Source organism: Salvelinus namaycush, chromosome 5, assembly GCF_016432855.1.
Source record: "Salvelinus namaycush isolate Seneca chromosome 5, SaNama_1.0, whole genome shotgun sequence".
In the NCBI taxonomy this organism is placed as follows: domain Eukaryota; kingdom Metazoa; phylum Chordata; class Actinopteri; order Salmoniformes; family Salmonidae; genus Salvelinus; species Salvelinus namaycush.
Window position 1 is genome coordinate 24,460,203 of NC_052311.1, and position 24,686 is coordinate 24,484,888.

Sequence of the window (24,686 nt, forward strand, 5' to 3'; positions counted from 1 at the left end):
CGGCTCATGACTGGCTGGCGGCTCATGACTGGCTGGCGGCTCATGACTGGCTGGCGGCTCTGGCAGCTCCTGACTGGCTGGCGGCTCCTGACTGGCTGGCGGCTCTGGCTGCTCCTGACTGGCTGGCGGCTCTGGCAGCTCCTGACTGGCTGGCGGCTCTGGCGGCTCCTGACTGGCTGGCGGCTCTGGCGGCTCCTGACTGGCTGGCGCCTCTGGCGGCTCCTGACTGGCTGGCGGCTCTGGCGGCTCCTGACTGACGGACGGCTCTAGCGGCTCCTGACTGACGAACGGCTCTGACGGCTCGGGACAGACGGGCGGCTCTGACGGCTCGGGACAGACGGATGGCTCAGATGGCGCTGGGCAGACGGATGGCTCAGATGGCGCTGGGCAGACGGATGGCTCAGATGGCGCTGGGCAGACGGATGGCTCAGACGGCGCTGGGCAGGCAGGCAGCTCAGACGGAGCTGGGCAGACGGATGGCTCAGACGGCGCTGGGCAGGCAGGCAGCTCAGACGGCGCTGGGCAGACGAGCAGTGCAGGCGGCGTTGAGCAGACGAGCAGTGCAGGCGGCGTTGGACAGACGACCGACTCTGACCTGCTGAGGCGCACAGTAGGCCTGGTGCGTGGTGCCGGAACTGGTGGTACCGGACTGGAGACACGCACCTCAAGGCTAGTGCGGGGAGCAGGAACAGGGCACACTGGACTCTCGAAGCGCACTATAGGCCTGGTGCGTGGTGCCGGAACTGGTGGTACCGGACTGAGGGCACGCACCTCAGGGCGAGTGCGGGGAGAAGGAACAGTGCGTACAGGGCTCTGGAGACGCACAGGAGGCTTGGTGCGTGGTGCCGGAACTGGAGGTACTGGGCTGGAGACACGCACCACAGGGAGAGTGCGTGGAGGAGGAACAGGGCTCTGGAGACGCACAGGAAGCCTAGTGCGTGGTGTAGGCACTGATGGTACTGGGCTGGGGCGGGAAGGTGGCGCCGGATATACCGGACCGTGCAGGCGTACTGGCTCCCTTGAGCACTGAGCCTGCCCAACCTTACCTGGTTGAATGCTCCCTGTAGCCCGACCAATGCGGGGAGGTGGAATAACCCGCACTGGGCTGTGTAGGCGAACCGGGGACACCATGCGTAAGGCTGGTGCCATGTACACCGGCCCGAGGAGACGTACTGGAGGCCAGATATGTTGAGCCGGCTTCATGGCACTTGGCTCAATGCTCAATTTAGCCCGGCCAGTGCGGGGAGGTGGAATAACCCGCACCGGGCTATGCACACGTACAGGAGACACCGTGCGCTCTTCCGCATAACACGGTGTCTGCCCGTACTCCCGCTCTCCACGGTAAGCATGGGAAGTGGGCGCAGGTTTCCTACCTGCCTTCGCCACACTACCCTTTAGCCCCCCCCCCCCCAAGAAATTTTTGGGGTTTCTTCACGGGCTTCTTACCGCGCCGTCGTGCTAACCTCATTAACCGGTATCCCTCCGCACATTGCTCCATGGAATCCCAGGCGGGCTCCGGCACTCTCCCTGGGTCAACCGACCACCTGTTTATTTCCTCCCAAGTGGTGTAACCCAGATCCGGCTCCTGCTGCAGAGCTAGCTCCTCGAAACGCCGCCTCTCCGCTTTTGCTGCCTCCAGCTCTGCTTTGGGGCGGCGATATTCTCCTGGCTGTGCCCATGGACCTTTACCGTCCAATATTTCCTCCCATGTCCATGAATCCTCTCCTGCTGCACGTTACCCCGCTGCTTGAACCTTTGTTGGTGGGTGATTCTGTAACGGTCGTCGAAGTCGTTCTCCTCCTCAGACGAGGAGGAGCATGGATCGGACCAACACGCAGCGAGGTAGGTAGACATAATGATTTATTATAACAAGACAAACTACCAAAACACTTGAATAAACTATAAAACAACAAACGACGTTAAACAGACCTGCACATGAGAACTACATAAAACGAAGAACGCACGAACAGGAAAAACGAATGAACGAACGAGACAGTACCGTGTGGTGCAACAAAACACAGAGACAGCGACAATCACCCACAAACAAACAGTGAGAACAACCTACCTTAATATGGTTCTCAATCAGAGGAAACGTCAAACACCTGCCTCTAATTGATAACCATATCAGGCAACACAATTCACCCAACATAGAAACACATAACATAGAATGCCCACCCCAACTCACGCCCTGACCAGCTAAACACATACAAAAACAAGGAAAACAGGTCAGGAACGTGACACAAGTAAAGAGGCACTGAGTTTGAATGTAGGCCTTGAAATACATCCACAGGTACACCTCCAATTAACTCAAACGATGTCAATTAGCCTATCAGAAGCTTCTAAAGCCATGACATCATTTTCTGGAATTTTCCAAACTGTTTAAAGGCACAGTCAACTTAGTGTATGTAAACATCTGACCCACTGGAATTGTGATACAGTGAATGTTAAGTGAAATAATCTGTCTGTAAACAATTGTTGGAAAAATGACTTGTGTCATGCACAAAGTAGATGTCCTAACCGACTTGCCAGAACTATAGTTTGTTAACAAGACATTTGCAGAGTGGTTGAAAAATGAGTTTTAATGACCCCAACCTAAGTGTATGTAAACTTCCGACTTCAACTGTATTTTTTTAATCCATTTTAGAATAAAATATACAGGGGGTAGTGGTACCGAGTCAATGTGTGGGGGTACAGGTTAGTCGAGGTAATATGTACATGTAAGTATGGATAAAATGACTATGAATAGATAATAAACAGTGAGTAGCAGCAGCGTAAAAAGGGAGGGGGGAGGGGGGGGGTCAATGCAAATAGTCAGGGGAGATTAACTGTTAAAGCCATTTGATTAACTGTTAAATTTTTAGTGCCTTCCTCTGACACCGCCTGGTATATAGGTCCTGGATGGCAGGAAGCTTGGCCCCAGAGATAAACTGGGCCGTACACATTACCCTCTGTAGCGCCTTGCAGTCAGATGCCGAGCAGTTGCCATACCAGGCAGTGATGCAACCGCCTGGTATGGCAACTGCTCGGCATCTGACCGGCATACGCTTTTCATATTTATTCTGTAATAAACATTTCAATTTCACCCTATCAATAAAAGCCAATTCCCACAAGTGTATAGGGTTAACCATAACTCAATATCACCCCTTCAACATCTACAGTATCTGTCAACCAAAACTCTGATGGAGGTTTGGTAGAACAAGGTGTCTGCATTTGAAATAGAAAAGTGAAACTTTACAAGCAAGCAAGCAAGCAGTGTACCTTTACAATCTAATCTCCCTAAATAAATCTAATGTCCCTAAATAAATTGAATGTCCCTAAATCAATTGAATGTCTTTAAATAAATTGAATGTCCTAAATCAAGCCGCATGACATGACATCTATCTACCCACGATTCTGAGAATATGTGGTCTGAATCCAATGTAGGTTTCGTCTGTAAAGTTCACAATAAAACAGAGCTAAGCGTTAAATGTTGAATGGCAATCCCCTGGGCTCGACTAGAAAAACAATGGCATCAGGATAGAATGGAGAGATTGTTCAACAAACCAAACTGAAGTGACCTCATCAGGACTAAAACATTACAACCACAACAACATGGGCAGTGTTGCCACTACAACCACTGAAAGAGAAGGGCTGTCTATGTCTGCATGTGTCCTTGTGCCCCAGTGCTGACATAAGTTCTAACAACACCCTTATGAAACCCGGTCCACGCTGGTCCAGCCCACCCAGTTGGGGAACAGACCGGGGTCAGAGAGACAAATGGAGAGGAGTGAATGTCAATAAAGATTGATAGTGTTTGTTTGTGTGTGTGTGTGTGTGTGTGTGTGTGTGTGTGTGTGTGTGTGTGTGTGTGTGTGTGTGTGTGTGTGTGTGTGTGTGTGTGTGAGTGTGTGTGGTGTGTGTGTGTGTGTGTGTGTGTGTGTTTGTGGGAAGCCATGCCACTGAGAAGGGGTGGGGTGGCAGGAGGACACAACTCCTCATGCCGAACAGTGTGTGTGCATTCTCTTTATTAGAGTTTGTGCCAAACTATGTGGGAGGCACTAGGGTTGTGAGTACAACAGAGAGAGAAAGGACAAACTGTCGTTTGATGTGTGTGACAGCATGCAGCAGGTATTCGTTTGTGAGCGTGATTGAAGGGGTGTGTGAATGTTTTGGACTGAGTGTTACAGTAAATATAGCTACACGAAGAGAGGTTGCTTAACTGGTCTGTCATCTAAAGCCAGGAGAAAGGTCAGAGGTTAAAGGATTGCCTGAGGTCAACAGTACCTGACTAGACCTCTCTCAGTCTGTGTTGTGGTCTTTGTCTATGTGTTCCCCTAGTGTTTCTGGGGTTTCTGTGTGAGGACACACACATGGGGATCGAGGCAGTTCCGTGTTTGTCTTTGGATTTTTCCAGCTGACTAATATCAGCTAGAACAGAGAGAGTAAGATAAGAACTGCAGAAAGAGGGAGAGGGAGGAAGGGGGGGGGGGTTAGAGAGAGGGTAGAGTGTGCCCTTGTGTGTTTTGGGTTAAGGTGGGTGTGTGACGAGTCAGGACTTGTGATTGGTGGAGGCACAAGTGGGACAATTTCCATCTGGGAAAAGGCATGTGCAACTCAGGCGCCAAAATACCCCCACACACACCCACACCACATAAACAATTTCACATCCATAAACACTAAAAACTACCCTCCCTCAAAACCTGTTGGTGACTAACATACACTACCGTTCAAACGTTTGGGGTCACTTAGAAATGTCCTTGTTGTCCATGAAAACATACATGAAATTAGTTGCAAAATGAATAGGAAATATAGTCAAGACATTGACAAGGTTATAAATAATGATTTTTAATTTAAATAAAAATTGTGTCCTTCAAACTTTGCTTTCGTCAAAGAATCCGACATTTGCAGCAATTACAGCATTGCAGACCTTTGGCATTCTAGTTGTCAATTTGTTGAGGTAATCTGAAGAGATTTCACCTCATGCTTCCTGAAGCACATCCCACAAGTTGGATTGGCTTGATGGGCACTTCTTACGTACCATACGGTCAAGCTGCTCCCACAACAGCTCAATAGGGTTGAGATCCGGTGACTGTGCTGGCCACTCCATTATAGACAGGATACCAGCTGACTGCTTCTTCCCTAAATAGTTCTTGCATAGTTTGGAGCTGTGCTTTGGGTCATTGTCCTGCTGTAGGAGGAAATTGGCTCCAATTAAGCACCATCCACAGGGTATGGCATGGCGTTGCAAAATGGAGTGATAGCCTTCCTTCTTCAAGATCCCTTTTACCCTGTACAAATCTCCCACCTTACCACCAAAGCACCCGCAGACCATCACATTGCCTCCACCATGCCTGACAGATGGCGTCCAGCACTCCTCCAGCCTCTTTTCATTTTCTCTGCGTCTCACGAATGTTCTTCTTTGTGATCCGAACACCTCAAACTTAGATTCGTCTGTCCATAACACTTTTTTCCAATCTTCATCTGTCCAGTGTCTGTGTTCTTTTGCCCATCTTAATCTTTTATTTTTATTGGCCAGTCTGAGATATGGCTTTTTCTTTGCAACTTTGCCTAGAAGGCCAGCATCCCGGTGACGCCTCTTCACTGTTGACGCTGAGACTGGTGTTTTGCTGGTTCTATTTAATGAAGCTGCCAGTTGAGGACTTGTGAGGCAACTGTTTCTCAAACTAGACACTTGTCCTCTTGCTCAGTTGTGCACCGGGGCCTCCCACTCCTCTTTCTATTCTGTTTAGAGACAGTTTGCGCTGTTCTGTGAAGGGAGTAGTACACAGCGTTGTATGAGATCTTCAGTTTCTTGGCAATTTCTCGCATGGAATAGCCTTCATTTCTCAGAACAAGAATATACTGACGAGTTTCAGAAGAAAGTTATTTCTTTCTGGCCATTTTGAGCCTGTAATCAAACCCACAAATGCTGATGCTCCAGATACTCAACTAGTCTAAAGAAAGACAGTTTTATTGCTTCTTTAATCAGAACAACAGTTTGTAGCTGAGCTAACATAATTGCAAAAGGGTTTTCTAATGATCAATTAGCCTTTCAAAATGATAAATTAGGATTAGTTAACACAACGTGCCATTGGAACACAGGAGTGATGGTTGCTGATAATGGGCCTCTGTACGCCTATGTAGATATTCCATTAAAAATAGAAAAATAGTCATTTACAACATTAACAATGTCTACACTGTATTTCTGATCAATTTCATGTTATTTCACTGGTCATTTTTTTTTGCTTTTCTTTCAAAAATAAGGACATTTCTAAGTGACCCCAAACATTTGAACGGTAGTGTATGGTAACACAGGCCTACTGTACAGTAATTATAACACACACACAGGTGGCCCCAGACTAACACAGGCAAGGTACCTCATGTCATATGACGTGCACACACACGCAAACAACTACCTTCCAGAAACAACACTCTGTCCTCTCAGGTCTATGACGCTAATGTTATGCTCGTTTAGAGAATGAGACCAAAGCGCAGCGTGGAAAGTGTTCATGATATTTAATACTGAAAACACAGACAAAACAACAAAATATAAACGAACGTAAAGTTCTGCAGGGCTAGACAGTAACTGTGCAAAAACAAGATCCCACAATCTAAGGTGGGAAAAAGGGCTGCCTAAGTATGATCCCCAATCAGAGACAACGATAAACAGCTGCCTCTGATTGGGAACCATACTAGGCCAACAAAGAAATAGAAACATAGATTTGCCCACCCAAGTCACACCCTGACCTAACCAAATAGAGAATAAAAAAGGCTCTCTAAGGTCAGGGCGTGACAGCTAACCACCCCATATTACTCAATCAATACTGGGAAATTCCTCTGTGCCGCAAAAACACCTTGTTGGCTCATCATACAAACAGGACAAAACTGAATGATATTGGTTTTTCAGTGATATGGGAAGCCAACATCCAGTAATCGAGGTCTTCAAGGACAACAGTGTTTGCTGCTTTTTTGATCCGAGGTAAACAGATGTGAGGATTTGCTGTTTTATCAACGACTTGAATAGAGCAAATATTGACTGGTGCATTGGACAAACTTAGACCAGGTGGACTGGAGGTGTCACTAGTCTGTGTGTGTGTGTGTGTGTGTGTGTGTGTGTGTGTGTGTGTGTGTGTGTGTGTGTGTGTGTGTGTGTGTGTGTGTGTGTGTGTGTGTGTGTGTCTCACCGTAAGGGAGGTGAAGGTCAAGCAGATTCCTCCGAAGCCGTTGAAGGAGAGGGCCAGAAAGATGAGAGCAGAGAGCTCTGGGGAGAGAAAAGGAGATAGAGGAGGTAAAGAAATAATCCACAAAAAAAACTATATTTTGGTATTTTTTCATTAGTCCACTGTTGATACAGTCACAAAATGTTTCGCATGTCAGTGTGTTTTAAATATATACAATTTTCAAGTAATGTGACACATCATGATGATGACGCGTTTTGCAAGTTACACTTTGCTTCTTAAAAGTCACATTTCTTGAAAACTTGATTGCTGACATGCAAAACATTTTGGGGCTAATGTGGACCAATGAAACAAATACCAACATATCGTTTTGAAGTCGATTATTTCTTTAAACACTGTTGACTAGGTGTATGAATAAGTGTATAGTCCACAGCAGGGGTCTCCAAACTATTCTAGCATGAGAGCTACTTTAACAAAATCTAACACGTCGCAAGCTACACATTTTTTTTTATAGCTTTCAAATAGGCAAGTTCTTCTCTTCTCCTCTACCCTGCTACTCTTCCCTGGGTCCTTGGTGTACAAGAGATGTGTTTTCTGTTAACATACTTGGTAAAATAATGGTTAATAAACAAACTCTAAGGGGTCCACATAAAATAATGTTTTATATTTTCCTGAATTCAGTTCTCTGTTTTATTTTCTTTGTTCTGAGTCCATGCCCATGCTAAGCATCACATCAGAAGACTATTTGTGAGGTCTGGGGAAAAAAACGAACAAATTTAATTTATTTTGTGTAATTGCTCATTGCGCATCTAGCAACAGAGGAATGTGTCGGTCTAGCGATGTTTCTCCTGTTAGGCCTACTGCTGCAGCATGTCATGGCAGAGTTTGCAAACAAATCGCCACTCAATTGATACAAATAATGTAGTTCTGTCAGGTAAGCCTATTTTTCTGTTAACATTTAAAGGGAAAGTTCACCCCGGTGACACTTTGCTTCTTGAAAGTCCAGTATGTTGAAAACTTGACTGCTGACATGGAAAACATTTTGGAACAGTATCAACAGTGGACTAATGAAAATTATTATTTTTATTTTTTTACCCCCTTTTCTCCCCAATTTTCGTGGTATCCAATTGCTAGTAATTACTATCTTGTCTCATCGCTACAACTCCCGTACGGGCTCTGGAGAGACGAAGGTCGAAAGCCATGCGTCCTCCGAAACACAACCCAACCAAGCCGCACTGCTTCTTAACACAGCTCGCCTCCAACCCGGAAGCCAGCCGCACCAATGTGTCGGAGGAAACACCGTGCACCTGGCTCCCTTGGTTAGCATGCACTGCGCCCGGCCCGCCACAGGAGTCGCTGGTGCGCGATGAGACAAGGATATCCCTACCGGGCCAAACCCTCCCTAACCCGGACGACGCTAGGCCAATTGTGCGTCGCCCCACGGACCTCCCGGTCGCGGCCGGCTGCGACAGAGCCTGGGCGCGAACCCAGAGTCTCTGGTGGCGCAGCTAGCGCTGCGATGGCAAAATATAATTTTTGAGTAGATTTTCCCTTTAATTGAAAATGTTTTGGGGGGAATGGCTTTCTGTCTACCCACAAGACGGTTATCATTAGCATCCCTAACTGGCTACACACAAAATAGACTAACACGCACACCAAACAGACAGACGGGGGCAATATTGGCGGAAATTAATTGGCAGATATTGTGGCTAACCGGGGGTGGGATAATGTTAATATTGCTTTGATTGGATAGTAGCTGGGAGCTTTATGTTTATGACAGTTTGCGATGGAACTCGTGAAAAAAATGCATGTACTTTCAGAATTGATTGGCGAGCTACTCATATGTGGGCTGTGAGCTACAGGTAGCTTGTGCTCGACCTGTTGGAGACTCCTGGTCTACAGGTATCGACAAGTGGCAGTGTGTGTGTGTGTGTCTGTGTTTGTGCGTGCCTGTGGTGGGGATAATGTCTGTCACTTACGATGAGGATCGTACGCTGATATTGACATCATGGCACAAGAGAGACCAAAACAAAAACTGCAAAAAAGGAAGTTTCATTTTTAGATGGACATCCAGACCTAAAAAATACATTATTATACATTCATTAGCAAATAACAACGGTACATTTCAAGACAAGGAGGGAGATGAGAGCGGTGTACTAGTCAAATCTCTCTCTCTCTATTTGCTTTTTTCTCTCCCTTTTTTTCCCGGAAGAGATTCCAACGAGGCAGAGGTTCTCCTCGAGCCATGTGTCTGTCATTACAGCATTCACACACCTCTTTTGTCTGTCACACATTCCTCATTACTCATACCTCCACTATGGTAAACCTAAAACACACACATACGGGAACACATTGACACGTGTACTTTAAACCAGCGATTCTCAACTGGTGGGAGGTTTTGAATGGGTGGTGAATACTCCAGTCTGAATTTAAATGACTCAAACCAGGTATAAAGTGTGTAGAAATGATAATGAACCTATATTTCAATCACAGTATTTTCAATATAGAGTTATTAGCAGTGCTATTTAGCAGATTTTGTGAACATGAACATTCTTCATCGAGAATATGGGCAAAATGGAATTATTGACAATGAAAAAGGTGTGACTGTTGTTCCCTTGTCATATAATTGGTGCAATAAATATCAATAAAGCATTAAAAATAGTTTTCCAGACTGCTTTTTGGCCCAAAAAATTGCAATGCGAATATTGGATCGCTACTGAGACAACCTGGTTCAATTTGGGTCCCAAGGCAAAATCAGTTGAGAACCACTCCCTTAAACACACACACACACAAAAAGACAAACACAGCCCCACCCATGTTCACTGAGGAGACACAAAAGACTAAATGCCCCTCCACCCGCCCTGGGTGTGTGATCTGGCATAATCTGACTTCCTCTGCCTTTAAGCAGTCTGACATTAACTTTTTGGGCTTTACCACTATTTCCCATTCCAATTTTTTGGGGGACTGCCTAGCGGTTAAGAGTGTTGAGCCAGTAACTAAAAGGTTGCTGGTTTGAATCCCTGAGCTCACTAGGTGAAACATCTGTCGATGTGCCCTTGAGCAAGGCACTTAACCATAATTGCTCCTGTTCCTCTGGATAAGAGCGTCTGCTAAATTACTAAAATGTAAATGTGAAAATGTCGATACAGCGAAAGTACTTTGGTGGGAAAAACTATTCAATTAGAGCTATATGACTAGTTTCGACAATCGTTAATATTCATGATGGCCACTGATATGGAAAATCTCGTTTGAATGAATAACTTTCATGGCTTTGCAAAGATCTGACAACTGCTTGCTGATTGCCCATTGGGCCAGGTGGGAATGTTCCGGGGGCCTAACCTACCCAAACAGTTTGAATACAATGGGAAGTCTGTTGATGGCTCATCAGCAGGCAGTAGGTATGCTAAATTGAGAGCCTGTGAAAGGCTCTTGTGCTTGCAGGAACAATACCATACAATACTTGCTTTATTGCCAAGCAGTGGCCCTGGAGCACTTAGGGGTAAAGTGCCTTGCTCAAGAGCACAACAGCATTAGATAGTATACAAGATATTGAACCCGGTAATCCTCCGGCTGCCGGCTCACCCCCTGCAGTTTTCACAGCAGGCAACTCGGGGTTCGAGCCGGCAACCCTCTGGTTACTGGCCAGCTTCTCTAACCTCGAGACATTTTACATTTATATTTTAGCATACTTAACTGCCTGCTGATGGGCCATCAACGGGCTTCCCATTGTATTCAAACTGGTGGGTAGTTTAGGCCTCCGGAGACCTCCGCCGCCCCAACAGTAACGTATACTCTTTTACAGAATAGTGTACGTTAACACCAAGGATAAACGGATATCCCGATATGCCTTGCTCATATGAATATCAAATGATATCGATATCATATTGAATTATCACTATTGGTACTAACCACTAGTTAATGAACCAATAAGGCACGAAGGGGTGTGGTATATGGCCAATATACCATGGCTAAGGGCTGTTCATAGGGAACAACGCAACGTGGAGTACCTGGATACAGCGTTAGCCGTGGTATATTGGCGATATACCACAAACCCCCGAGGTGCCTTATTGCTATTATAAACTGGTTACCAACGTAATTAGAGCAGGAAAACAAAGTGTTTTGTCATACTCGTGATATTCGGTCTGATATACCACGGCTGTCAGCCAATCAGCATTCAGGGCTGGAACCACTCAGTTTATAATGTTATATAATTACCTTCCGAGGAGGCGTAGTGGGCGCGGGCCGTACTTGTCCATGAGGATGCCCAGGGGCAGGGTGGCAGCGCTGAGGAGGAAGGAGCCGATGGTGAAGCCCAGGTTGAGCATTTCCTCCTGGTCCACACAGCTCACCCAGATACCACTCTCCCAGGAAGTCAGGTTGCCCATCGCCAGCAAGTGGGCCATCGTGTCGTTCTCTATGGGAGAGATGCAAAGGTTACCGCTCATCCCTGATAGCAGTGTATGCTGAGGAAGAGTGTGTGTGCGTGCATGAGGAACAGCATGCATTAGTGGAGGCTGCTGATGTGAGGACGGCTCATAATAATGTCTGGAATGGAGCGGCATCAAATCATGTGTTTGATGTATTTGATACCATTCCGCTCCAGCCATTACCACGAGCCCGTCCGGCCCAATTGAGGTGCCACCAACCTCCTGTGGCGTGCATTCGGAAAATATTCAGACCCCTTGACTTTTTCCACATTTTGTTACAGCCTTATTCTAAAATGGATACATGTGCAAAAAATAAAAAATAAACTGTTTTCACTTTGTCATTATGGGGTATTGTGTGTAGATTTTTAAAATAAATAAATAACTTACTTCCATAAGTATTCAGACCCTTTGCTATGAGACTTGAAACTGAGCTCAGGTGCATCCTGTTTCCATTGATCATCCTTGAGATGTTTCTACAAATTGATTGGAGTTCATCTGTGGTAAATTCAATTGATTGGACATTCCAGAAGGACAACCATCTCTGCAGCATTCCATCAATCAGGCCTTTATGGTAGAGTGGGCAGACGGAAGCCACTCGTCAGTAAAAGGTACATGACAGCACGCTTGGAGTTTGCCAAAAGGCACCTAAAGACTCTCAGACCATGAGAAACAAGATTCTCTGGTGTGATGAAACCTAGATTGAATTCTTTGGCCTGAATGCCAAGCGTCAATTCTGGAGGAAACCTGGCACCATCCCTACGGTGAAGCATGGTGGTGGCAGCATCATGCTGCTTCAGCGGCAAGGACATGGAGACTAGGAGACAGGATCGAGGGAAAGATGAACAGAGCAAAGTACAGAGAGATCCTTGATGAAAACCTTCTCCAGAGCGCTCAAGACCTCAGACTTGGCCGAAGGTTCACCTTCCAATAGGACAACAACCCTAAGCACACAGCCAAACCAACGCAGGTGTGGCTTTGGGACAAGCCCTCAAGAATGTTCTTGTCTGTCCAACCTGACAGAGCTTGAGAGGATATACAGAGAAGAATGGGAGAAACTCCCCAAATACAGATGTGCCAAGCTTGTAGTATCTACCCAAGAAGACTTGAGGCTGTAATCACTGCCTCAAGTCTTCAAACTACTGAGTAAAAGGCTTGAATACTTATGTAAATGTGAAATTTCAGTTTTTTATTTGTAATACATTTGCAAACATATCTAAAAACCTGTCTCTGCTTTGCCATTATGGGGTATTGCATGTAGATTGATAAGGGGGGAAAACAATTTAATCAATTTTAGAATAAGGCTGTAACATAACAAAATGTGGAAAAAGTCAAGGGGTCTGAATACTTTGAATGCACTGGATGTCTTCCTCCTCTGTGTATGTAAGTCTTCCTCCTCTGATAGTGTGTGTTTGTGTCACAACTTCCGTCGAAGTCGGCTCCTCTCCTTGTTCGGGCGGCGTTCGGCGATCGACGTCACCGGCGCTCCATTTTTCATATGTCCATTTGTTTTGTCTTGTTCCATACACACCTGGTTTTCATTCCCCAATCAATCTACATATATTTAGCCCTCTGTTTCCCATCATGTCTTTGTGTGTAATTGTTTATTGTTATGTGGATTTTGTCAGGCGCTATACTTTTGATATGTTCCGTATTTTTGGCACGTTATTGTTCTTATGTGCTGTCATTTTTGGAACGGAATTTAAGTGTGCCTGTTTATAACACTCTGCTCTCCTGCACCTGACTTCGCCTCTCGTACACACCCCTGACAGTTTGTGGGCCTGGGTTTCCGTTAGGAAAATGTGGCGCTGGACATTTGACTGGCAACATTTTAATTTACCCGTCATTTAAGAAATGTATCTATTGGTTGCGTAACCTGATTAGGGCGTCCACCCACTGAGGGGGAATTGGTTTTGTCGTGCCCTCTTCACGACTGTCTTGGTGTGCTTGGACCATGATAGTTTGCTGGTGATGTGGACACCAAGGCACTTGAATCTCTCAACCTGCTCCACTACAGCCCCGTTGATGAGAATGGGTGTGTGCTCGGTCCTCCTTTTCCTGTAGTCCACAATCATCTCCTTTGTCTTGATCACGTTGAGGGAGAGGTTGTTGTCCTGGCACCACACGGCCAGGTCTCTGAGCTCCTCCCTTTAGGCCGTCTCATCGTTGTCCGTGATCAGGCCTACCACTGTCGTGTCATCAGCAAACTTAATGATGATGTTGGAGTCGTGCCTGGCCATGCAGTCATGAGTGAACAGGGAGTACAGGAGGGGACTGAGCACGCACCCCTGAGGGGCGTGGTGGATGTGTTGTTATTTACCCTTACCACCTGGGGGCGGCCCGTCAGGAAGTCCAGGATACAGTTGCAGAGGGAGGTGTTTAGTCCCACGGTCTTTAGCTTAGTGATGAGCTTTGAAGGCACTATGGTGTTGAACGCTGAGCTGTAGTCAATGAATAGCATTCTCACATAGGTGTTCCTTTTTGTACAGGTGGGAAAGGGTAGTGTGGAGTGCAGCAGAGATTGCATCATCTGTGGATCTGTTGGGGCAGTATGCAAATTGGAGTGTGTCTAGGCCTAGGGTTTCTGGGATAATGGTGTTGACCAGCCTTTCAAAGCACTTCATGGCTACAGACGTGAGTGCTACGGGTCGGCAGTCATTTAGGCAGGTTACTTTAGTGTTCTTGGGCACATGGACTCTGGTGGTCTGCTTGAAACATGTTGGTATTACAGACTCAGACAGGTAGAGGTTGAAAATGTCAGTGAAGACACTTGCCAGTTAGTCAGTGCATGCTCGGAGTACACGTCCTGGTAATCCGTCTGGCCCTGCTGCCTTGTGAATGTTGACCTGTTTAAAGGTCTTACTCACATCGGCTACGGAGAGTGTAATCACACAGTCGTTCGGAACAGCTGATGCTCTCATGCATGTTTCAGTGTTACTTGCCTCGAAGCGAGCATAGAAGTAATTTAGCTTGTCTGGCAGGCTCGTGTCACTGGGCAGCTCGTAGCTGTGCTTCCCTTTTTAGTCTGTAATAGTTTGCAAGCCCTGCCACATCCGATGAGTGTTGGAGCTGGTGTAGTATGATTGAATCTTAGTCCTGTGACGCTTTGCCTGTTTGATGGCTTGTCTGAGGGCATGGATTTCTTATAAGCTTCTGGGTTAGAGTCCGGCACCTTGAAAACAGCAGTTCTACCCTTTAGCTCAGTGCGGATGTTGCCTGTAATCCATGGCTTCTGGTTGGGGTATGTATGTACAGTCACTGTGGGGACGACGTCATCGATGCACTTATTGATGAAGCCAGTGACTGATGTGGTGTACTCCTCAATGCAATCGTAAGAATCCCGGAACAAATTCCAGTCTGTGCTAGCAAAACAGTCCTGTAGCTTAGCATCTGCTTCATCTGACCACTTTTTTATTGACCGAGTCACTGGTGCTTCCTGCTTTAGTTTTTGTTTGTAAGCAGGAATCAGGAGGATAGAATTATGGTCGGATTTACAAAATGGAGGGTGAGGGAGAGCTTAGTATGCGTCTGTGTGTGTGGAGTAAAGGTGGTCTCGAGATGTTTTCCCTCTGGTTGCACATTTAACATGCTGGTAGAAATTAGGTTAAACGGATTTTAGTTTCCCTGCATTAAAGTCCCTGGCCACTAAGTCTATAAAATAATTGCTCTTGCACAGTTTGGTTGGCGTTTGGCTAGGCTACTTTGAAGCAAGGTAAGACATGCCTCGTAATATGTAGTAAAATGTTCAGGTTTCAAACAATTAAGTTTATGTTTTCTAAATACATACTGCCTGTAGCTCATTGCAAAGTGGTGTGTAACACAGTGAAGCCTGCCTAGTTGCCTATGCACTTGAATGGTGAATGGGAAGCACGCTTCAATTACCAGTTAAGAAATGGTAGCTCTTTTTAATCATGGCCATCGTTCAAAACATTTTTTTTATACATGTGATTGCCTTTAGAATCGTTGCACAATGATTGGGCTTATTAAAGCGCATGTTTCCCTCCAGCATCAACAAACATCTGTTTAAGCTGTATCAGCAGCTCTTGCGCTACACCCACTGGTATCTGAATCAATAGGCTAAAATGCATTATTTCTCAATGGGATTTTTTCCCAGACAATTGGCTGGCTGCAATTATATTTATTAGCGTTTAATTTTTTTAAATCGGCCAAAAGCCAGCTATTACCGGCTAACAGAAACCCTGGTGTGTATCCTACCTGAGCAGAGGTGTGAGTAGAAGCCCTCGCCCTTCAGCATGAGGAGGAGGGAGCCCCATCCCAGCAGCACGGCAGAACACAGCAGGTTCTCCAACACTGCCGTCACAGCCATCCACCAGCGCCTACTATAGGCCTGGAGGAGAGAGGGCGCCATTGCTGCTCTGAGAGAGAAAGAATGCAGAGAGAGAGTGTGTGAGAAAGTAGAAAAGTGGAGAGAGAGAGTTTAATCAATACATGTAGATGTTACAGCCAACAGTACAGTATTAGACTACACATTTCCAGCTATAGGCCAGCATGTCACTTTGACAAGGGGACACTGGCTAGGATCCAGTGAGTCACCTCTCTGGAATCAAAAAGAGTTCAAAAAGCAGAACAGCTCTGAGCAAACTAGGTCATGGAACATCACCCACCAAACCCCCTGGTCCTTTTTCAGAATAGCAGTTTTAGTTCAAACCAGGAGGAGACACCAGTCTGCCTCTACCACACACACACAACAGAAGACAGGTGACCTCAGTCTCTGACATGACCAACAGCCAATATCAAATAGCCTACTGTCCGGTCATGATCACCTTAACAAACTTGTAAAAAAGGACTAAGCGAGCAGCTGAGAGAGAAAACGACAGTGCAGTGAAAGAGGGGGAAGTGGGGGGAAAAAAAGAGTGAGGGGTGGTGTCTGTGTCAGTGGACTTGAGTTAGCCTAAGTGGGGGGTGGGGGGGGGTGGACAGACGTGAACAGGATATCCATTCAACAGACTTTATGAGGGGGTCCTGTCTGTGACTGTGTAGTCCGGGCATGTGTGTGAAGGACAGAAAGAGAGTGTTTTATTGAGAGATGGCTGTGAGAGAAAAGTGTGTGTGTCGGGGGGAGAAAGAGAGGGAGTGTGTGTGACTGTGTGTAATGGGATTAGGCATAGTCCAGCGCACTCCTTTGTGCCAAGAAAGTATCTGAAGAGGGGGATTTCTCTTGTAACTGACACCCCATGCTGGACACACAATCACACACACGGCTCCCTTAACCTTCTCAACAATGAGTAACATCTTTACAGGCACTTAGCAACTTATGTCTGTAAATGTGTTCTATCTGTGATTCCGAGGGAATAGAAGACATTGACTGGCAGCGACAATAACACTCCACAAACAACAATGGTGCTGCCGTACATACAGTTGAAGTCGGAAGTTTACATACACCTTAGCCAAATACATTTGAACTCAGTTTTTCACAATTCCTGACATTTAATCCTAGTAAAAATTCCCTGTTTTAGGTCAGTTAGGATCACCACTTTATTGTAATGTCAGAATAATAGTAGAGAGAATTATTTCTTTCAGCTTTTATTTCTTTCATCACATTCCCAGTGGTTCAGAAGTTTACATACACTCAATTAGTATTTGGTAGCATTGCCTTTAAATTGGGTAGTAGGTTGGTGGTCTGTTGATATCCCTCTAGTGGTGTGGGGGCTGTGCTTTGGCAAAGTGGGTGGGGTTATATCCAGCCTGTTTGGCCCTGTCCGGGGGTATCATCGGACAGGGCCACAGTGTCTCCCGACCCCTCCTGTCTCAACCTCCAGTATTAGTTTATGTGTCGGGGGGCTAGGGTCAGTCTGTTATATCTGGAGTATTTCTCCTGTCTCATCCTGTGTCCTGTGTGAATTTAAGTTTGCTCTCTCTATTTCTCTCTTTCTTTCTCTCGCTCTTCTCTCGGAGGACCTGAGTCCTAGGACCATGACTCAGGACTACCTGGCCTGATGACTCCTTGCTGTCCCCAGTCCACCTGGTCATGCTGCTGCTCCAGTTTCAACTGTTCTGCCTGCGGCTATGGAACCCTGACCTGTTCACTGGATGTGCTACCTAGTCCCGGACCTGCTGCTTTGGACCCTCTCTCTACCGCACCTGCTGTCTCTACCTCTGAATGATCGGCTATGAAAAGCCAACTGACATTTACTCCTGAGGTGCTGACCTGTTGCACCCTCTACAACCACTGTGATTATTATTCTCTGACCCTGCAGGTAATCCATGAACGTTTAAACATCTTGGCCATGTTCTGTTATTATCTCCACCCTGCACAGCCAGAAGAGGACTAGCCACCCCTGGTTCCTCTCTAGGTTTCTTCCTAGGTTCTGACCTTTCTAGGGAGTTTTTCCTAGCCACCGTGCTTCTACATCTTCATTGCTTGCTGTTTTAGGCTGGGTTTCTGTACAGCACTTTGTGACATCGGCTGATGTAAAAAGGGCTTTATAAATAAATTTGATTGATTGATGGTATGTACCAGCTAAGTATAGGACCTAGTCCTAGTATCTACAGCACATGAATTGGACTTCCAGAGAATCCCCTCCAGACATACCGGTAGGACTACAGACAAAAGGCCTGGAAAAGCTCATCTCTGTGCTATATTAGATAAGAACGAGATGTATCTCCGTGTGTGCCTGAAGTAACCTCTGTGCGCTAGTGGTAGCATGTGCATGAGAAATTATAGAAACATGTCACGTGGTGTGCAAACTGAGTTATATAAGTCTGTCTCTTACTTTCCCTCCTCTGCCTATCTCTCACCTCACAAGATTTCCCACCTCTTTTTCCCCTCCATGTGCTGTTATCACTCCTTCCTTACCCTTGGTCTTGAGTGGGTCGTTAGTCGTTAGAAAGAGGAGAAGGTCGACCGTCGTGGTGTAGGAAATGCAGACATTTTCTTGATGGTGCACTACTCAAAAATAAAACGTCTAAATTCTATCCCCTTGCCTTTGATTTAACTTTACCGTTCAACAAATTAATTCAACACTTGACTGAAAGACCGGTTGACACTCAACTGAATGATTAATCGACTAGCACAGTCCTGGGAGCTGAGGCTTGCAAACAAGTAGGAAGACAAAGAAACAGCTCATTTTAGGTTAACAAACAACTGGCGGCCCCTATCATATCACAGTGTGTACGGTTTGTGTGTGTGGAAGAAAGAGTGAGAAAGGGAGAAACACAAACCAATTTTATTTCCTGCAGTACCTATATTGCAGACTACTGTACAACCCTATCCTGGCTAGGATACAGCTGAATGATGCAATATTGTAACTAACTACTACTTGATATTTACTCAGCTCTGGACAAGGCTGTGTCAGAGGTTTGAAAATGTGCGGTAGCCTATTACAAAGCGTTGTGAAATGGATATTATTACAGAGCATTTTTAAACTAATTCTCTTTAATTATAACAAGTGAGGCCATGTATTTGATTATTGTGACTCATCACATGAATCAATTTGGCTCTCTCCCTCTCTCTCTTCTGACCCAAGGGATGAATCTGAATCTGACCTTGACCAGTTGGGTTTACCAACCTCCACGGGCTGGACAACAGGACAACATGTCAGGGAAAACACTTAACTTTCAGTTCTCATTCAAAAAACGAAGCAGTGGCGTAAAGTAAAGTAAAAAATACTTTAAAGTACTACTTAAGTCGTTTTTGGGGGGTATCTGTACTTTACTATTTATATTTTTTACAACTTTTACCTCACTACATTCCTACAGAAAATAATGTACTTTCTCCATACATTTACCCTGACACCCAAAATGACTCGTTACATGTTGAGTGCTTAGGAGGACAGGAAAATGTTCCAATTCACACACTTATCAAGATAACATCCCTGGTCATCCCTACTGCCTCTTATCTGGCAGACTCAGTAAACACAAATGCTTAGTTTGTAAATTATGTCTGAGTTTTGGAGTGTGCCCCTGGCTATCCGTACATTTAAAAAACAAGAAAATCATGCCTTCTGGTTTGCTTAATATAAGGAATGTGAAATGATGTGTACTTTTGCTTTTGATACTTAAGTATATTTAAAACCAAATACGTTTAGACTTTTACTCAAGTAGTATTTCACTGGGTGACTTTCACTTGAGTAATTTTCTATGAAGGTGTCTCTACCTTTACTCAAGTATGAAAATGGTGTACTTTTTCCACCACTGTTAGGAAGGAAGTTCACTCTTGCTGACCTTTATTTTTTATTTAACTAGGCAAGTCAGTTAAGAACAAATTCTTATTTGCAATGACGGCCTACCCCGGGAAAACCTGAACGACGCTGGGCCAATTGCACGCAGCCCTATGGGACTCCTAATCACGTCCGGATGTGATACAGCCTGGATTCGAACCAGGGACTGTAATAATATATGTATTAATATATTATTGTTCTTTCAAATGCAGGGTTTTTTCTGCATAGAAAAGTATTGGGTTTTTTCGTGCCACCTATGTCCAAACAGTAAAAATAAATAAACATTCTTGGTTTTAAATATGCAGAAATCGCTCCACCATTTCCTGGTTGCTAAAATTCTAATAGTTCACCTAATCTCAGTTTATGTGATAAAACTAGCAAGTAAAGTGTAGAAAATCATTCTACCATCTAAACCGCTGTTAAATATATTTTTAATTTCCAGAAATATGGCATTTTCAGCTGTTTGAAACTGGTTTACAAAACCGAAAGTAAAAGATGCAAAAACAAAACTTAAGGATGGGAAGCATAGAAATAGCGCACATAGAACTTGCTTTCAGATCTATAACTTACTTTTCTATGTAGATTTGGTCATAGCCCAAAAGTTACATACTGCAGCTTTAAAACTAGACCTAAATAATATAGAAAAGATAATGGACCTATATATATTTTTAAAAGATCATCTTTGAGAACTATTACCAAAATAAAAGCCAAACTGTCAGGGAGAATCTAAAATTTAAAAAATGATGCATTCAGGAGTTTTGTCATGGCATGGGGCCCCCATTGATTTTGTGTCATTCAGAAAGCACATGCCATCGCTAAATGTGTAGAATTGCAGGAAATTATCTTTAAAACTGAAACATTTTCTCTCAACCCCATGGAAACATTTTCAGAATTGCTTTAAAACAGCATATTTCATTGCAAAAATGTGTAGAATTGCAGAACATTGTCTTTAAAGCAGCTATATTTTGTCACTGCAAACAACAGGAGGGTCTCTAAAATGTTCGACATTGGCCACGCCCCTCACCTGAACCCTGGAATGGACATAAAATGTGTGGCTCCAGAACCAAGTTAAATGTTATACATCTCCATCACATTAGCTAGATATGTAAATTAGTTAGATGGTTTGAGTGCCCCCCCCCAAAAAATCACACTGGTCGGATTGCCCAATCCAATGTGGACGAAAGTAGCGACCAGTGACAGTAATTTCCGAAATAGCTAGCTAGCTAAAAAGTAGTGATGCCATTCCGAGTCTCTTCGATGAGTTGGCTCATTTGTCAAAGTTCATGTAAAAGAACTGGCTCACGTTCAAATACATACTTACCAGGCCAAATTATGTATTTTTTTATACACTGAAAAAATCAGCATGGACCAGATTGATGCGCTCTCCCCAGTATGCGCTCTCCCCAATTTTCATCCTGTAGTACTAACTCAAAAAAGTTCTGGGACACTGTAAAGTCCATGGAGAATAAGAGCACCTCCTCCCAGCTGCCCACTGCTCTGAGGCTAGGAAACACTGTCACCACAGATAAATCCACTATAATTGAGAATTTCAATAAGCATTTCTCTACGGCTGACCATGCTTTCCACTTGGCTACCCCTACCCCGGTCAACTGCCCGGCACCCTCCACAGCAACCCGCCAAGGCCCCATCCATTTCTCCTTCACCCAAATCCAGATAGCTGATGTTCTGAAAGAGCTGCAAAATCTGGACCCCTACAAATCAGCCGGGCTAGACAATCTGACCCTCTCTTTCTAAAATTATCTGCCGAAATTGTTGCAACCCCTATTACTAGCCTGTTCAACCTCTCTTTCATATCGTCTGAGATTCCCAAAGATTGGAAAGCTGCCGCGGGCATTCCCCTCTTCAAAGGGGGTGACACTCTAGACCCAAACTGCTACAGACCTATATCTAACCTACCCTGTCTTTCTAACGTTTTTGAAAGCCAAGTTAACAAACAGATTACCGACCATTTCGAATCGCACGTACCTTCTCCGCTATGCAATCTGGTTTCAGAGCTGGTCATGGGTGCACCTCAGCCACGCTCAAGGCTCTAAACGACATCATAACCGCCATCGATAAGAGACATTACTGTGCAGCCGTATTCATCGACCTGGCCAAGGCTTTCGACTCTGTCAATCACCACATTCTTATTGGCAGACTCGACAGCCTTGGTTTCTCAAATGATTGCCTCGCCTGGTTTACCAACTACTTCTCTGATAGAGTTCAGTGTGTCAAATCGGAGGGCCTGTTGTCCGGACCTCTGGCAGTCTCTATGGGTGCCACAGGCTTCAATCCTCGGGCCGACTCTCTTCTCTGTATACATCAATGATATTGCTCTTGCTGCTGGTGATTCTCTGATACACCTCTACGCAGACGACACCATTCTGTATACTTCTGGCCCCTCTTTGGACACTGTGTTAACTAACCTCCAGACGAGCTTCAATGCCATACAACTCTCCTTCCGTGGCCTCCAACTGCTCTTAAACGCAAGTAAAACTAAATGCATGCTATTCAACCGATCACTGCCCGCACCTGCTCGCCCGTCCAGCATCACTACTCTGGACGGCTCTGACTTAGAATACGTGGACAACTACAAATACCTAGGTGTCTTCTTAGACTGTAAACTCTCCTTCCAGACTCACATTAAGCATCTCCAATCCAAAATGAAATCTAGAATCAGCTTCCTATATCGCAACAAAGCATCCTTCACTCATGCTGCCAAACATACCCTCGTAAAACTGACCATCCTACCGATCCTTGACTTCGGTGATGTCATCTATAAAATAGCCTCCAACACTCTACTCAACAAACTGGATGCAGTCTATCACAGTGCCATCCGTTTTGTCACCAAAGCCCCATATACTACCCACCATTGCGACCTGTACGCTCTCGTTGGTTGGCCCTCGCTTCATACTCGTCGCCAAACCCACTGGCTACAGGTTATCTACAAGTCTCTGCTAGGTAAAGCCCTGCCTTATCTCAGCTCACTGGTCACCATAGCAGCACCCACTCGTAGCACGCGCTTTAGCAGGTATATCTCACTGGTCACCCCCAAAGCCAATTCCTCCTTTGGTCGTCTTTCCTTCCAGTTCTCTGCTGCCAATGACTGGAACGAACTGCAAAAATCTCTGAAGCTGGAAACACTTATCTCCCTCACTAGCTTTAAGCACCAGCTGTCAGAGCAGCTCACAGATTACTGCACCTGTACATAGCCCATCTATAATTTAGCTCAAACAACTACCTCTTCCCCTACTGTATTTATTTATTTTGCTCCTTTGCACCCCATTATTTCTATTTCTACTTTGCACATTCTTCCACTGCAAATCTACCATTCCAGTGTTTTACTTGCTATATTGTATTTACCTCGCCACCATGGCCTATTTATTGCCTTTACCTCCCTTATCTCACCTCATTTGCTCACATTGTTATTAGACTTATTTTTCTACTGTATTATTGACTGTAGGTTTTGTTTATTCCATGTGTAACTCTGTGTTGTTGTATGTGTCGAATTGCTATGCTTTATCTTGGCCAGGTCGCAGTTGCAAATTATAACTTGTTGGAACTTGGTTAAATAAAGGTGATTTTTTTTTAAATTGTTTCTGCAGTGAGGATTCGTCCTCTTTATATAATAATTGTTTAACCTATTACCCGAAAAACGTTGTTTTGAGCAAAAACAAAAAAGACCTGTAGTACCAGTATGCAAATCAGGGAGACAAAATGAACGGTTCTTTCACGGATGCGATTCGCGACGTCCGCCAAAAAGATCCGTTCAAAAATAACCATTCGTTCGCAAAAACAATGGTTTTCAGCCACAGGACAAGCTACCTGCCTGTCGTTGGCGCGTGAGAACGTTCCGTAGTCGTTACGCTCGTTACTGTGAACTCAGACTTCGAATTTTCATTATACGATGTGTGGCTTGCACCACGTTGTCCTTAAATAATGTGTGAATTCTACAGTTGAATTTTGAATTGTTTTAAATTCCAAAGGGCCAGCAGGTCAAACGAACGACGAAAATGAACGAGTCACTCGGGAAAAATGAATAATGACTCGTGTCAGTAAAAAGAGTCATCCAAAAAGAACGAATCAATCGCAAACTGAACATCACTACTAAAAAGTAGTCCTGCCCTAATTAACCGCCATATTTATTGTCATCAAAACATACAAGCAAATTTAACATAACAAATCCGATTATAATCATTGCAATAACGCATTAACAAGCACATATACCTCAAAGTAACTAAAACACCATACATTCGTCAGCTAGTGCTTGCCTTTGTGGGTATATTTGGCACTTGCTAGCTTTTAGTGTCATTTTTAGATACAAAGTCAACAAAAAATATGTTGAAGTTTCTAATAAAAATGATGACTTACTTCAGCTCTTTTTCTTATGAAAAATAAATGTCACAACGTTGACAGAACGTTTCTTGTAGCTGTAGAAACACTTCTCTACGATTTCGATTTCTTCTCTTGCCCTCCTAAAGCAAAACACGACTCTGATTTATATCAAGCCTACCCCGTGTTCTTCGCGTGTAGTTTCTGACACCGCATAATGTACACTTTTTTCGTCTACTCCCTCTCTCTCCCTTTTCTCCCTCCCTCTCCAAATTTGACTTCGTAACTCGCTCCGTCTGTATTTTTTCTTCCTAGAATCCTAGCCATCCGCCCCCTTTGTCACTTGGTCACATTTTTACTTTGGAGGCATGGCTTTATCTACCAGCGAGGAATATGTTAGGTGCCCGCTACCTGTAGGTTAGCCTCCTGGAAAAAGGCAATGATGAAAAAGTGAGAGTGAGGAGAGAGGAAGACGATGTTCAGCTCTTGACATGAACCCCCGAAATTAAAATAATACAACTATACATATATTAGAATGGGTGACATGGGTTCAATACGTTTCATTAAGAGATTATGTTTCACATATTTTCACC

General features: G+C 44.8%; 1 protein-coding gene across 1 annotated transcript in view; it reads right to left on the reverse strand.

Moving 5' to 3' along the window:
- Window positions 1-24,352, reverse strand: part of slc43a1a (solute carrier family 43 member 1a) — a 38,178-nt gene extending 13,826 nt beyond the window's left edge. Inside the window, exons 1-5 of the mRNA XM_038993789.1 lie at window positions 24,133-24,352; window positions 15,797-15,957; window positions 11,373-11,571; window positions 9,137-9,192; window positions 7,164-7,240 (exon numbers count right to left, since the gene is read on the reverse strand). Coding sequence (XP_038849717.1) covers window positions 7,164-7,240; window positions 9,137-9,192; window positions 11,373-11,571; window positions 15,797-15,950 — 486 coding nt within the window. The 5' untranslated portion in view covers window positions 15,951-15,957; window positions 24,133-24,352. The remainder of the gene's footprint in view (window positions 1-7,163; window positions 7,241-9,136; window positions 9,193-11,372; window positions 11,572-15,796; window positions 15,958-24,132) is intronic.
- Between the last annotated feature and the right edge of the window lie 334 nt (window positions 24,353-24,686).